The 16,234-nt window shown below is 31.8% G+C and overlaps 1 protein-coding gene across 1 annotated transcript in view; it reads right to left on the minus strand.

The window, feature by feature from the left end:
- The window catches only part of PMS1 (PMS1 homolog 1, mismatch repair system component), a 129,173-nt gene that overhangs the window by 35,463 nt on the left and 77,476 nt on the right, over positions 1 to 16,234 (minus strand). The window contains 1 exon segment of the mRNA XM_074302871.1: positions 5,416 to 5,532. Coding sequence (XP_074158972.1) covers positions 5,416 to 5,532 — 117 coding nt within the window.

Below are 16,234 nucleotides of genomic sequence, written 5' to 3' on the forward strand. Positions count from 1 at the left end.
ATCATCTCCAAGATAATACACTATGATCAAGTAGGATTTATTCCAGGAATGCAGGGCTGGTTTAATATTAGGAAAACTATTAATATAATTGACCATATTAATAATCAAATTAATAAGAACCATATGATCATCTCAATAGATGCAGAAAAAGCATTTGACAAAATCCAACATCCATTCCTACTAAAAACTCTTGAGAGTATAGGAATAAATGGATTATTCCTTAGAATAATCAGGAGTATATATTTAAGACCGTCAGTAAGCATAATATGCAATAGAAATAAACTGCAACCTTTCCCAGTAAGATCAGGAGTGAAACAAGGTTGCCCACTATCACCATTACTATTCAATATAGTACTAGAAACGCTAGCCTCGGCAATAAGAGCCGAGAAAGAGATTCAAGGAATTAGAGTAGGAAATGAGGAAATCAAACTATCACTTTTTGCAGATGACATGATGGTATACTTAGAGAACCCCAAAGACTCTGCTAAAAAACTACTAGAAATAATTCAAAATTTCAGCAAAGTGGCAGGATACAAAATAAATCCACATAAATCCTCGGCATTTTTATATATCACTAACAAAATGCAACAGCAAGAGATACAAAGAGAAATTCCATTCCAAACAAATGTTGAGAGTATAAAATATTTGGGAATCCATCTACCAAAGAAAAGTCAGGAATTATATGAGAAAAATTACAAAACACTTGCCACAAAAATAAAATCAGATTTAAATAATTGGAAAGACATTCAGTGCTCTTGGATAGGCCGAACGAATATAATTAAGATGACAATACTCCCCAAACTAATCTATTTATTTAGTGCTATACCAATCAGACTCCCAAGAAACTATTTTAATGACCTAGAAAAAATAACAACAAAATTCATATGGAAGAATAAAAGGTCAAGAATTGCAAGGGAACTAATGAAAAAAAACTCAGAGGAAGGTGGTCTAAGTGTACCTGATCTAAAGCTATATTATATAGCAGCAGTCACCAAAACCATTTGGTATTGGCTACGAAATAGACCGGTAGATCAGTGGAACAGATTAGATACAAAGGACAAAAAAGGGTACATCTATAGCAATCTAATCTTTGACAAACCCAAAGATTCCAACATTAGGGATAAAAATTCATTATTCGGAAAAAACTGTTGGGAAAACTGGAAATTAGTATGGCAGAAATTAGATATGGATCCACACTTAACACCATATACCAAGATAAGATCAAAATGGGTCCATGATTTAGGCATAAAGAGGGAGATAATAAATAGATTAGAGGAACAGAGGATAATCTACCTCTCAGACTTGTGGAGGAGGAAGGAATTTATGACCAGAGGAGAACTAGAGATCATTATTGATCACAAAATAGAAGATTTTGATTACATCAAACTAAAAAGTTTCTGTACAAATAATACTAATGCAAACAAGATTAGAAGGGAAGTAACAAATTGGGAAAATATTTTTAAAAACAAAGGTTCTGACAAAGGTCTCATTTCCAAAATATATAGAGAACTGACCCAAATTTATAAGAAACCGAACCATTCTCCAATTGATAAATGGTCAAAGGATATGAACAGACAATTCTCAGAGGAAGAAATTGAAACTATATCCACTCACATGAAAGAGTGTTCCAAATCACTACTGATCAGAGAAATGCAAATTAAGACCACTCTGAGATACCACTACACACCTGTCAGATTGGCTAAGATGACAGGAACAAATAATGACAAATGTTGGAGGGGATGTGGGGAAACTGGGACACTAATACATTGCTGGTGGAGTTGTGAAAGAATCCAGCCATTCTGGAGAGCAATTTGGAATTATGCCCAAAAAGTTATCAAACTGTGCATACCCTTTGACCCAGCAGCGCTACTTCTGGGATTATATCCCAAAGAAATACTAAAGAGCGGAAAGAGACATATATGTGCCAAAATGTTTGTGGCAGCTCTTTTTGTTGTAGCTAGAAACTGGAGGATGAATGGATGTCCATCAGTTGGAGAATGGTTGGGTAAATTGTGGTATATGAAGGTTATGGAATATTATTGCTCGGTAAGAAATGACCAGCAGGAGGAATATAGAGAGGCCTGGAGAGACTTAAATCAACTGATGCTGAGTGAAATGAGCAGAACCAGAAGATCACTGTACACTTCAACAACAATGCTGTATGAGGATGTATTCTGATGGAAGTGGAAATCTTCAACATAAAGAAGATCCAACTCACTTCCAGTTGATCAATGATGGACAGAGGTAGCTGCACCCAGAGAAGAAACACTGGGAGGGGAATGAAAATTGTTAGCACTAATATCTGTCTGCCCAGGTTGCATGTACCTTCGGATTCTAATGTTTATTGTGCAACAAGAAAGTGATATTCGCACACATGTATTGTACCTAGACTATATTGTAACACATGTAAAATGTATGGTATTGCCTGTCGTCGGGGGGAGGGAATAGAGGGAGGGGGGGTAAATTGGAAAAATGAATACAAGGGATAATATTATAAAATATATATATATATATATATATATATAATAAAAAAAATAAATAAATAAAATAAAACTATTTCTATGAAAAAAAAAAAAAAAAAAAAAAAAAAAAAGAGTATCCCTAAACTCAAATTTTTATAGAAGCAATATGTTATAATATAGTGCTGGAGAACAATAAAGGCATAGCATAATTCAGAGGTTAAATAATGGATATGAAATTAGAAAGACCTGGATTCAAACAATACTTCCCAAATTTACTAACTGTATGATATAAACTAGTCACCTGATCTCTGAGTGTCACTTTTCTTATCTGTAAAGTGGGAATAATAATAATAATGAGGAGGAGGAGGAGGAGGAGGAGGATGATAACTGCACCACCAAGTTCACAAGAATGTAATGGGGATAAAATCAAATAATGTATATAAAGCAATTGACAAACATTAGTGTTATATAAATGGTCAGTAAACAGAAATGCATACAAATAAATAAGCGACAGAATATGAGTTAGAAAAGTGATGAAGCTCAAAATAAAGATACAGACAAAATGCTGTAAGTAAAATAACTTCTCTTCTGAACAAATTCTTTTAAATATTTCAATGACTATTTTGGAGGTAGCACTATTAATTATAAGCCCCATACTCTACTCCATCATTCAATTGCAAAAACTGAAAAACCAAAATCCTTATAAAAAAACACAGTCAACATGCCTACTGACTGTGTTTGAAAATGTGTGTCTTTTTTAAACCTTGAATATGTCAGCCCTCCAGAGATTGGAAGCTTGCATCATTGTTAGACCTTTGGTATTGTGGCTGGTCACTACATTAATTAGAGTTCTCAAAACTTTCAAAATTATTCTTCCTTATAATTTTCTTATATAAAATGTTCTTCTGGATTGGGAGTAGAAAATATTAAGAAGAAGATGGTCAACAGTGTCAACCGATGCAGAAAGGTCATGGAAGATGAGACCTGGAAAAAGGCCATTCAGTGGATCTGGCAATTTAGGTCATTTGTGACCAAGGGATTGAGAAGTACATGGATAGTAAAGAAAAAAGAGGTAGAGATTATAGAACATTCTTTTTGCAAATGAAAAGATTAGAAAACAGTTTGAAGGGTTTGGGGAAATTTCTTGAGAACAGAGAAGATCCAAGTATGTTTATAGGTAAAAGAGGCGAGAGAGAAAAGGAGAAGAAAAAGGGAGGGAAAGAGAGACAGAGTAAAAGAAATGATGAGGTAGAAGATGTAAAGAGAAAATGGTTAAGAAAGTAAGGTATTAGAGAAAATGGTTAAGAAAGTAAGGTATTAGAGAAAATTTGAACAGAAGGAATTATATGCAAAAGTGAAAAAATTAGCCACAACAAGAAAGTAGTATATTTGATTCTTGGAAAACTGAAAGATATGTGCATTCTTCAATAGACAGAATAATTAAGTTTTTCAAATCTGGCTAAAAAACAACTTTCATATACTAAACCCTAACTTCATTATTTTTACAATATGTTGGCAACCCATTTCCTTGGTAAAAACTGCCCTAAATATTTAATAAAATATACTTATAAAATATATTTCTGTCTTATGGAAGAGATGAGGTTCTCAAAAATTATACTAGAAGAATAGAAGGTCATCCAGGATATAGTAAGTCAGAAGTCAGAAAACATTTGAATATATGATTAGTATATACAAGCAATGTAGGCAAATATATCACATAGAAGTCAAAGTTATAAAGAAAAGGTTCACATACACCAAAACATTCACTAAACAGCCAGAAAATCTACTAAAAGGCATCTCTTTCAAGGAAGCCAAAAACAGAAAGAAAGAAAATTCATAGTAACATGTTTCTGTAATTGAAGAAAATTCAAAGAAAACAAGTACATAAACATAAACTGGAAAATGCTAAACAAATTGAGCTTATATGTATGGAATGGATTTCAGAATGCCATAAAAAAAAGATAACTATGAGGGAGTCTTAGAAACATATAAGACTTATATGAATTTATATGAAATGAAGCAAATAAAAGCATACTAAGAGAATATATATGATTTTAATATTAATGATATAGCAAAAAAGGCTGCTATATTTTTTATTATAAGTGAGGACTCTGGACTATGAGAGAAGACTATGTATCACTAAATGATTATAATGTAAAAAATAAAGACATCAAAACTTTTTAATGAGAAAGAAGAAAGTACTGACAATCAGAGTTTTTAGATCATTTACAAGAAATGACATCATAGATGTATATACTCTTAACATATATATCTATCCAATTGCTACAGTACTGGAGAGACTTAAAATAATGACGCTGATGCTAAAAAATGTAACATATGTGACTGAAAAATAAAGTGGAATGGTTATTTATTGAGAATGAAAGATAATAAATGGAGAATCTAAGTGCTATATAGATACTACCTAACATCCAGAGGAAAATCTCTTTATGGACAAAATACACAAAATTAAGAGCAAAATACAACCAAACAACCAAGATATGATGACAGATTATTTTTTTATAGAAATTTAACAATGAAAAGCAAGAGACAGCAGAATGATTTGAATGGGGTAATAGAATAAATATGATTTTTTTTTTAAATGTGAAAGGAAATAATTGATGGAATGAAATCTCTGAGGAAACCTTGATCTTGTTCCATTCACAAGTGAATGGAGTATCCTTAACAATGAAAGTCCCTTCATTATACTTAAATTCTGTAAATATATTAAAAATATTAAACAACAGATATGAATAAAATACTTCACAGATACAAAATGTTTTATTTACAACATATTTCACCTCACCACAAATGGGAATAATACCAGGCTTACTCTCTACCTGTTTAGTTATATTGGGCATTATTTATGATTTTTTTATTCTGTTTTGTATAAATGGTAGAGGTGGTATAAAAAAAGAATTGAAGAACATTTAAAATTCCATCATCATTTCAATACCTGAGATACTTCAGAGTGATGCTGAAAGGCCTCCATACTACTCATCATACTAGTTCCCAGGACTGCCATCAAAGCTGTTTTGTGATCTGAAACTCTGTTTTTCTGCCAAATAATTACCTGAAACAAAATGGCAGAGTCAAATCTTGTAACACTGAATTTAGATTTATAAAGCTCAACACAACTATAATAAATATCACATTATGAACTCATATGAATATGTATTATTATATTAAAATTCCATCCTCAAATGATGCTTTCAACATCACCTAGAAGCTACAGTAATTCATTTCAGATTATCTTTTGAGGACTGGCTCCAAATAAAGTATCATTTTACTGAAGATGACCAGGAAACACACTATAACATTTCTATAAACAGATTAAGTGATATAAAAAACAGATTCTTTTCAGCTAATTAAAGTCCAAGTTTCATTCAAGTCAGTAATAGAATCAATGATGGATGTAGATAATAGCTTACAGGGAAAAGTGCTGCAAGATTTACACTTTGATGCCAACTATGTGGAGAAGTACATTAATAATGACAGACCTAATTATCTATCAATTTAAATATATATTTAAAAACCTGACTTTAAAATTTGTATTTTAATAGACACACTTATAAATTGTTGGTGGAGTTGTGAATTGGTCTAACTATTCTGGAGAACAATTTAGAATTATGTCCAAATATTAAGGACCATGCCAAGGTGAAGGGGCAAGTCAATTCTCCGAAAGCCTCCACAGCTGTGAATCATAAAGTCTGAAGGAGTGTCAAGCAACCTTTACTGACACAGGTGTTACTTGTGGATTGGGAATGAGATAAATTGGAGGCAGAGGGAAGAGGAGAGAAGTCAGAGAATAGCAACTGCCTCTCAGTCTCCTTGTATCATCATCATCCTCTCACATGAAGAGATCCATTCTACAGGTCTCAGTGAGAACTTCAGCAGCCACTGGCAGGTGGTTCCTATATCACAATATCCAAAGAATTATAAAATGGTGAATAGATTTTTTTTGACTCAGCAAAACCCATTACTACATCTGTATCAGAAAGAGATCAAAGAAAATGGGGAAAATCTATCTAAACAAAAATATCTATAACAGCTATTTTCTAGTGGAAACAACTGAAAATTGAGGGGAGACCCATCAGTTGACGAATAAACAAGTTGTACATAATTATGACAGAATATTTTTGTGCTATAAGAAATGATGAGTAGAATAGTTTCCAAAAAACTTGGAAGATTTAACTGAAGTGATAGAAAATGAAGTGAGCAGAACTAAGAGAATACTGTATGCAATATTGTACAGCAATATTTTAATAATGAGCAACCATAAAATACTTAGCTATCCTAATTAAGACAATAATCCAAGACAATTACAAAAGATACATGATAAAAAATGCTGTCCATCTCCAGAGGGAGAAGTGATGTATGAGTAGACAGAAGTATGCTTCTTTTTAACTTTATTTTTTTGGTGTGTGTGTGTGTGTGTTTTTCTTTTGTAGTATGGATAATTTTTTTTTTTGCATGACTTCACATGTGGAATCAATATATTGCTTACATTTTCAATGTTTGGGGAAGAGGCAGGAGTAAGAGAAAGAATTTAATACTCAAAATTTTAAAAAATGGATGTTAAACACTAGTATAATATACAATGAAAAAAATAAAAATATGTTAAAATTAAAATTATATTGTTGATTCCTTGGTTTTTTTAATCAGTCACTTTCTAGCCCAATACCTCCTTATGAATCCTCCTCTCTTCTGACAAAAATATAATTAAGCAAAAACATCCAATATAGAGAACAAGTCTAACAAGTGTACACAATATTCAATCAATCAACAAATATTTCATTAAGCATATCTTATGCATAAGCATAGTGCTAGGTGCTGAGGAGTCAGAAACAGAAAAGAAATCTTAAAAGGAACTTTCATTTTACTGGAGTGAGTTACAGGGAGGGAGGGTAGGAAGAAGAGAACAAGAACATAAATAAGCATATAGAGAATACACATACACGCACACATTTGGGAAGAAAGGACCCTAGCACTTGGGCAGAAACTGGAAAGACTTCATATAGAAAGTAGTGCTTGAACTGAGTTTTGAGGGAAGTATGGAATTCTACTAATCAGAATCCAAGAGAAAATCCATATGGTCTATTCTAACCAAATATGGAAAGGCTCATCATTAGTATGGCCCTAGTATGATGACTATTTTTAATCTTGGAAACCCAAAAGATCCATCAAATCATAGAACAACTTTGATTTGTAAAAGGAAAACTGCCCACTGACTAAATCACATGATTGATTATACAGTATTTTTGGTAGGGGAAATGGTTTTATTCATTGAGCATAATGACATAACAAATTCAAGACAAAAAATTTACTTCCCACATCTATCACTAGTTTCTTCAACTGAGATTCATGCTATCAAAGTCAACATTCTCTGTCCTTTGAGATTTTATTTATGTTTGGACTATATATGATTTTGGATTTCCTCAGAAGGCTCTGTCAATGATTAAATTAAAAGAGAAAACACTCAGAATCTTTTCAAACACCAAAGGAAAAGAGAATTCTAAGTGAAGAAGCTATTCAATTTTCATTTTCTTTCCCAGTGGCTTATGGTTTCCTGTTAGGTTCTTAGTAGGTGCTAAGTCTCCTATTCCTCCTTTGCCACTTTGGAAATTATCTTGCCGTCAAAAGCTCCTTTGGCTCCTCCCACAAAAATCCTCCACTTTCTTCTATTACCTCTTCTTTTACTAAATCCTTTTTGATGATCCCCATAACCTCTACAGCCCCACTCCATTTCATATTGATTTTTTTTTTCCTATTGATTTCCTTAGCATGATACATGATCCCTTAGCAATTTAGCATCTTCTATTACATTGGGAGTTCATAATACCAAACCTGTCAGATAAGCCAGTTTGACTATCCTTGCACTAGAAGAGCCACAAAATGATTATTTTACCATTTCTCCCATGGCATCATTCTAAACCTTTGAAAAAGTTTTAAATTACTGGCTTTGTGCTAGGTGCTGAGGAGTCAGAAACAGAAAAGAAATCTTAAAAGGAACTTTCATTTAACTGTCTTTTTTAAATTCCGATCTTACTGATCTACTCTCATTCTATTTTGCTGCCCCCCTCCCCCCCAAAAAAATCAAAATTTCTTTTGTGAGATCATCAGGGGAAAATTCTATGAATGCATTATCCTTTAGGTAAGCTTCAGTTGTTTGGGGGCATACTGACAGACATGTTTTCACATATAATTCCTGAAAATACTTCTGTTAAAAAATTCAGCACATAAGTGTTTTAGAAACGTTTAACTTCTTCTCTTTCTTTAGTGGCACTTCAAGCACAGTTATTCAGGACAATGCCTTTTTTTAAAATTTGCTGGCCCTTGACTCTTTTCTCTTCTGTAATTCAGACTGATGACCTGATCACCAAGATCTGTTCCTTGCTTCTCTTCTAAGATCTTGTCCACATCTGCTTTTGCTTTAAAGTCAATTTTGGTGATTCCTTTTGAGGTCCTATCCTTGATTCTAACTAATCTAATTTCAAAAGCATTTTCAAACATTTCCTTTAGTTCTTGTTAATTATATTCATAAGGCAAGTTTTTGACCAAGACGGTTTTTTGCATTTCAGTCTTTCTTGTTTTACTTTGATTTTTCAGTTTAATATCAGTCAAAATTTTAGAGCTATTGAGTTCCAGAATTTTTTCCAAATCTTTAGCAAATTCAAATTCCAAACAGCCAAACTTCTCTATAAATCAACTTAGATATTCACATTTGTAAGATCATTTATTTGCAAAGAAGGTACTATTACTAGTTTTTATTTCAAAAGAGCTTCTATAGAAGTTCAGATTTCTAGTAATGAAATTAAAAAGTGTAGATGGTTTAACTTTCAATTGCTGTTTCTTGGCATTAGGGACAATTTGTTCATTTCTTTTTTCATCTTTCCAATTTGATTCTTAGGTAGACATTCTCTTTTAGCCATGTAACATTTTTTGTTTCTTAAAAAAAAAAAAATAAATAAAAATAAACCAAATTATTGTATTGAAGTTTAGGTAAGTGACCCATTAAGATGGGAATAAGTTCATAAGTATACAGGTAATCTGTTTATCATACGAATTATCTAAATAATCGATCACCTGGATGATTAGTCCAAATGGATAGAGGTGGACCTTTCCTTCTTTCATTTCACTTCTGCATAGATATCTCTCATGAAGATGTTCACTTGGTTCAAGAGGAAGACCTTTTTCAACAAAGGGTTAGGCTTTGGGCAAAGGAATAAGAAACACTGTACTCACCCAATAGAATAAATATTCTGCTTTCTTGGAATGTTATTCTTTAAACCAGCAACTTTCTTTTAAAAAACTTTTAAAAGGTATATGAGCTTATAAAAAAAATTACCTCTATAAAAGAAAGCAGTTTCAAAGGTTTCTTTAGCTGATATTAATCAAATTACATCAGACTTATGAAATGGCTCTATTTAAAATGGTGCCACTACTAACTAAAAATGGCATAAAAGGATTCCAAGGCTGCAAATGAAATGTCAGGTGAGGAATAATGTGCTTGCCACATCATAATGATTTTTCATATAATAATTCATTCATACCAAAGAACACCTGATAAAACAAACAAAAATTTACAGGCATATAATACTTGTGGCACCAAAGGCATTGGCAATTTATTTAATTTCCATGGGAGATATATCCTTTTAAAATAAGAAATAGAGATACTATATTGGCAATAACTTATTATAATGCTCTCAAGCATAACTAATAGCATAAAAATATTAGAAATAGAGTAGCATTGGTCATTTTGGGTAATTATTACATCTACATTTTCTAAAAAATCAGTCTACCCTTTCCATAGATAATAAAACAAAATTAACATTCTTCATGATTTTTCTATAATATTCATGATTAGAATATTCCAAGTGATCACTTTTGCACTAGAATTTAATGTTAAACTGTAGTTTAACTAAGTTAATTCCTCTAATATAAACTGCTTCAGTGCTTAATTTTAAAATACAGGAATAAAATAATCCTACCAAACAAATGAATACTTAACAATTTTTTTCAATCAGTATAATGCTTATGACACAACTAATATAACCATCACAGTTTATTTTTGTTTATATTATTAGTGTGATGCCCCAGGTACAGATATAAATCTTAGCTGCTGATTAATGCAAGGATGTTATTACACTGCCTGATCTGCTGAATAGCTAGTATACATAACTGTAAAAAGATCACTCAGTAAATGGGTTTTGGAAAAGCTATGAAACATGAGAACTATTAAATGCAGACTTTAAAAAGTAGACACAGCTAGCAATTTGGGGGTATTATTCCACACTGGCAAATTATTGCATCAGATTAAGTCAGAAGTTTCCTGATATTATTTATATTTCAATTTGTAACAAATATTGAATATATTTGACAACTAGTTAACACTTATTTTATTACTCAGGTAATTTAACTTTAGAGTTTGGATACATTACTAAATAACAAAATTTGATACTTAACAATTAGATACCATGAAGGAACTGAATTTAATTTTCTTCAGGAAATATAAATTATTTAAGAGAAATAAAGGGGGTCAACAGCATAAGAGAAACAATCTTGCTTTCAAAAGCAAGTATATACATAGTGGGTTTCTTGCAATTTTTCACATCTATATATTTTTTGTACTTTGGTAGCAGGCTGAACTTGGGCTATAAATACTGCAACACATACCCCCATATGTTTTCTATCTAGGTCAAACAAACTTGGAGCATCTGGATGTGCCAAGTAAGAATCTGACTCTAGTCAGTATGATGACAGTGCAAAAACAACCCAATCAAAAATATATTATTACATGCAGACCATCTTAGGTTTGATTAGAGATAGCCAAATATATCTTCTCTCTATTCCTTATTTCATTGACAGACACTACAAAAAATAGAGTGGTCATGTAGCCATAGGCAGTATTTAATACTTAGATCATATATGTGTAAATTCTGATTATATATATCTTTGAATATCAAACCTGAAATCTATGATAAATGGGGAGAGAGATCCCAAACACTTGCTAATACAAATTTAATCAGAAAATGCCATATTAAGCTTGCCCAAGTGATACTGACTCATCAGCATGATATGCTTATTTGTCTATAATTCATTCAAAAACTTTTGTAAATTTTTGTTTCCTACACTCTTTGAATTTGCAGTTTACTGATTTTGGGGACCAGTGAAATGAATATAGCTTTTCTCAATTATCTATTCTCCAATTACTACTTGCCACTTAATGATAATAATTTCTTGCTCAAAAAATGAAAAGTATCAAGACAAGCCAAAATCATTGTTTTTCTGTACAAGACCTAAATACAAAATATTCTATGTAATGTATTGTGATATATTACAAATTATATGCTATAGATGTATTATTGAACATCAACTTTTACAATATGCTGTTTTACATATAGTAACATGTTAAATACCATAACAATTTAATGACTATAGCAACTTATTAAAGACCAATCTTTATAAGGGATGTACATAATAAAAGTATTTATGTCTCAAGTTTTTGCATTACAAATAACATAATGAATCCATTAATATCAATACAATTGTCATTATTAAAATAAAATAATGTTTTATTACTTTTACAATGTTACAAATAATGACAGGCATATTTTAGAAGTCTATAGATTTCAAAAATGTTTGCACAGTACATGCATTTTACTGAAACCCTATAGGATTCATTTTTCATTATTTACATAATCTATTCTTAAATATTTTTGGGAAAAGAAACTTCATTATCTTAGGTAGTATTTGTTATTTCACTGGATTATATAATTTCTCTTCTTGGAATAATCTGAGAATAGATTGTACTTGCACTCCCTATATATAATCTCCCTTCTGGAATAATTTGAAAATATAGACTGTACCTGCATATACTATATCAACAGATAAGATAGCAGAATAGATGAATGGAGTGGTAATTAGGTGATAAAACTTCATAAAAAAAAGTATTTGAGTAGAAAAATGATTGAAGAAAAAGAAATTGATTTATGAAACTATTTTATTCTAAGTCACTGTGAAATTAATGTAGCTGAGAATAAGATAGGAAAATTAATTTGCTAAAAATATTCACTTTTGAGTTCTCATTTTCTAAATAAATCATTCTACACAATACTGTCTATTGGTAGGGTTTTTGCATTCTAAGTTAAAAAATATATATATATCTTTTTTTTCAAATTTATTTTTTCTTGAGGGTTTTTTAGGGGGCGAGGAGAATTATGTTTTCACAACATGACTTTTATGGAAATGTTTTGAATAACTTTACACTTCTCAATGGGGTTGGGAGAAGAGAGGAAAGGAGAAAATCTGGAACTCAAAGTTTTAAGAAAAACATGTTAAACTATCATTAATATACACCTGAAGCTGTCTATACAGGTATGACAGGTATGACAGGTACAGGGGTTCTCAAACTATGGCCCTTGGGCCAGATGCGGCCGCTGAGGACGTTTATGCGGCCTGTGGCAAATGGGCATAGAGTATGACAGTGTGAGTTTTTGTTTTTACTATAATCTGGCCCTCCAACAGTCTGAGGGACAGTGAACTGGCCCCCTATTTAAAAAGTTTGAGGACCACTGAGGTAAAAAGTGCAAAAGTGCATAAAGGGAGCAACATGGAAGAAAGCACCTGAAAGAAAAGAGTGAAGAAGCAATGTTATGTTGTAGTAGTAGCTGTACCTAACAATAAACTTGTATAAAACAGAGAGGAGGCACTATAAATTTTTTAATTTTAAAAAATAATCCTATTGTTGCTTCACATTCTTACTATGTAAACATGCAAGTTGGGATTTTCAGATCAACTGCACCAATCTACAGAACATATTACTTAAATTTAAAACATCCTTTCCCTATTTATAAAAACAGCAGGCGGAAAGAAAGTTTATCCTGACAACCCAGTACTGTCATTCAAGAATTGCTCAACAGAATTTTATCAGTACTACAGCTACTGCTTAGAATAACTGATACATATTTTAGGATCAGGAGACCATTTGAAAAACATATTATATATGAGTAGATTAAATCTGTGCTTTCCAAACATGATAACCATCCTTTTAAGTAGCTTTTAAAATAGATAAAAGAATGTACTACTGTTATACATATATATATATATATATATATAGCCAAATTTCATCTCCATACACCTCTTTTTCCATCATAATGCCAACAACACCTCTTTCTCTAAAAGTCCTGAAAACTTGAATCCCTATTTTTTTTTTTCAAAATTTTGCTTTATTTCCTATCTGCTCCCTATTCTTAACTCACACATTATCAATTTTCAAATCACACTATTCTTACTACTAAAAGAATTCTTGAATCTGGTCACTTCCTTTTTATCTTAACTATTATCTTGCTAACTCAAATTATTAGTTTTATAATCTGCTTTTTTTTTAAAGCACTATCTACTGTGCCTCCAACAATTCACCTTAAATCTAGCCATCTAATTCATTTTTTGAAAATGTTACTTTTTATTGCCTCACCAAGACCCTTAAAACTTCAGAAATTCATCAATTATTTTCAAGATCAAGACTAAGCCTTTGATCTTGAGCTTCAAAATCCTTCATTAATTGGTAACCACCTTTAAGTGTGGTTCCTTCTTTTGCTACTTCTAATAAGATTTTAATAGGTCACCATATCTCAGTAAGAGACAAAGCTAACTTCATTCTATATACTTACTGGCTCAAATAAATTGAAGAAAAAAAAAAATCAAGCAATTTGACTTAGACTTTAAAAAAACAAAACACAACACCATTTTGCCAAGTCAAAATTTTTTCTGGCAAAGCACTTCAATAGAAAAACATGATCAAACAAGAAGTATTTATTAACAAGAAATTATTATGTGGACACTGCAAGCTCTAGGGACATAAGCTCTATATAGAGTAAATGATGTCAATATTAATTACAAATTGTTGTAGATAACATACAGACAGTTTGAATATTATTTCTCTAAGTATCCATACTCAAAGCCCTTGAATTTCCTTTCCAGAATTCTGCCATCTTCAACACCCTAAAAACATCAGTAAGTAATTTTTATTGGCTCTTTGCACAAAGCCAAGTCTATTATAGCTCTCCTGTGCCTTTTAGTACCATTGCCTCTACCTTTATTCAAAACCGTATCCCCTCAGATCTAGACTGTTATTATTATCTTCTGATTGGTTTTTCTACCACCTATCCTGTACACTCCTATTAGCTTAATCTTCCTAAAACACCCTCTATGAGGATGCAATTTGGTTCTTCACAAACCTTTAAGGATTCCCCAGTGCCCACAGACAATAGTTCAATCTCTAGGCTAGCATTCAGGATCCACCACAATATAGACTCCTTCTGCCTAATTTTCTCACTTGTCTCATCCTAAACCTACAATCTCATTGTCAACTGGGCCCTTGAACACTCTTTATATTCTCCTGACTTGATAAAAAATTAGAAAGTAGAAAGGTACTTTAATCTTATCCAGCCTCTTTTTGCTCACAATTCCCTCACTTTTTATGCTCCCCTCTCTCTACTTTTCCAAATCTTATCCTTCCTTCAAAATACAACAAAAATTCTGCATCCTTCAAAAAGTCTTTCCCCACCATCTCTGTTTGAAATGACACTGCTGTCTTCTGAAATACTAGAAGATATACTGTCTGAGCAACTCGTTTGTCGATTAGTCTTGTAATACCTTGTGATTACTCTGCTATTAATGTAATGAAAATATCTTGTTCTTTAACTTTGCACATGTTTTATGTTTTGCTTCACCCAGTAAATTGCAAACTCCTTGAATGTAGGGACTGCATCTTATGCTTTATATCTTCCATACTTTTGATATGTCTTTTAGCTCTTATGCCAAAACACCTCCCATATTTCCTAATTAGATTTTATATTTAGATTTCTATGCAAGAACTACGAAAGTCATTAAAGTCTGAAATTCTTATGGTGTTAAAGGGGTTGATATACTTAAGATATAAATTATGAGTCCACTTCTATAATTTCATAATTATATAATTTGAAAGCTTGAAGGTCATTTAAACCTTTTCATTTTGCAAAGAAAATGAGGCCTATACAAATTGAAAGTGACTGATCAAGGTCACATAGTTTGTGTACAAAAAGTTGAAAACTTGGGTTAAAAACTGCTTTTATTTGTCTCTGTTGCTTTCAACTGGCCTGTGTTAAAGGGAATGAAATTCAAATTTTGATGCTAAATAATAACAATAATAATAGTAGTAACTGACATTTTTATAGTGTTTTAAAATTTGCAAAGGACCATAAATGTATATTATCTCATTTGAGCATTACAACCACTTTATGACAGTAGATATAACAGGTATATCCCTAATTTACAGAAAGGGAAATTGAGGCTCAAAGAGAGTTAGTAACTTAGTCACATAGCTAATTAAGAGTCAAAGGTGGGATAAGAAAGTATTTCTTCCTGATTACAAGTCCTGCACTTAATCTATTATACCAGATATTATGACAGGATGCTTTTCTTGATAAAGTTTACGAATAATAAGTCCCTTTACTGGTGTAGTATGATTCTTCATGATGGATTGAGATGTTTATAATATGATTACAAACCAGGAGGATAGAAGCACTGCTTTTGTTGAGTGGTTTTCAAAATATTGTATGTAGGGGGCAGCTAGATGGTACAGTGGATAGAATGCCAGCCCTGAATTCAAATCTGGCCTCAGACACTTAACACTTCCTAGCTGTTTACACAGCACTTAACCAAAGGCCTCAGCAAAACAAACAAACAAAAAACTCCCCACAAAAAATAAGGTATGGTAAAGGAGCTGAGATTGT

Source organism: Sminthopsis crassicaudata, chromosome 3 (genome assembly GCF_048593235.1).
Source record: "Sminthopsis crassicaudata isolate SCR6 chromosome 3, ASM4859323v1, whole genome shotgun sequence".
NCBI lineage: Eukaryota > Metazoa > Chordata > Mammalia > Dasyuromorphia > Dasyuridae > Sminthopsis > Sminthopsis crassicaudata.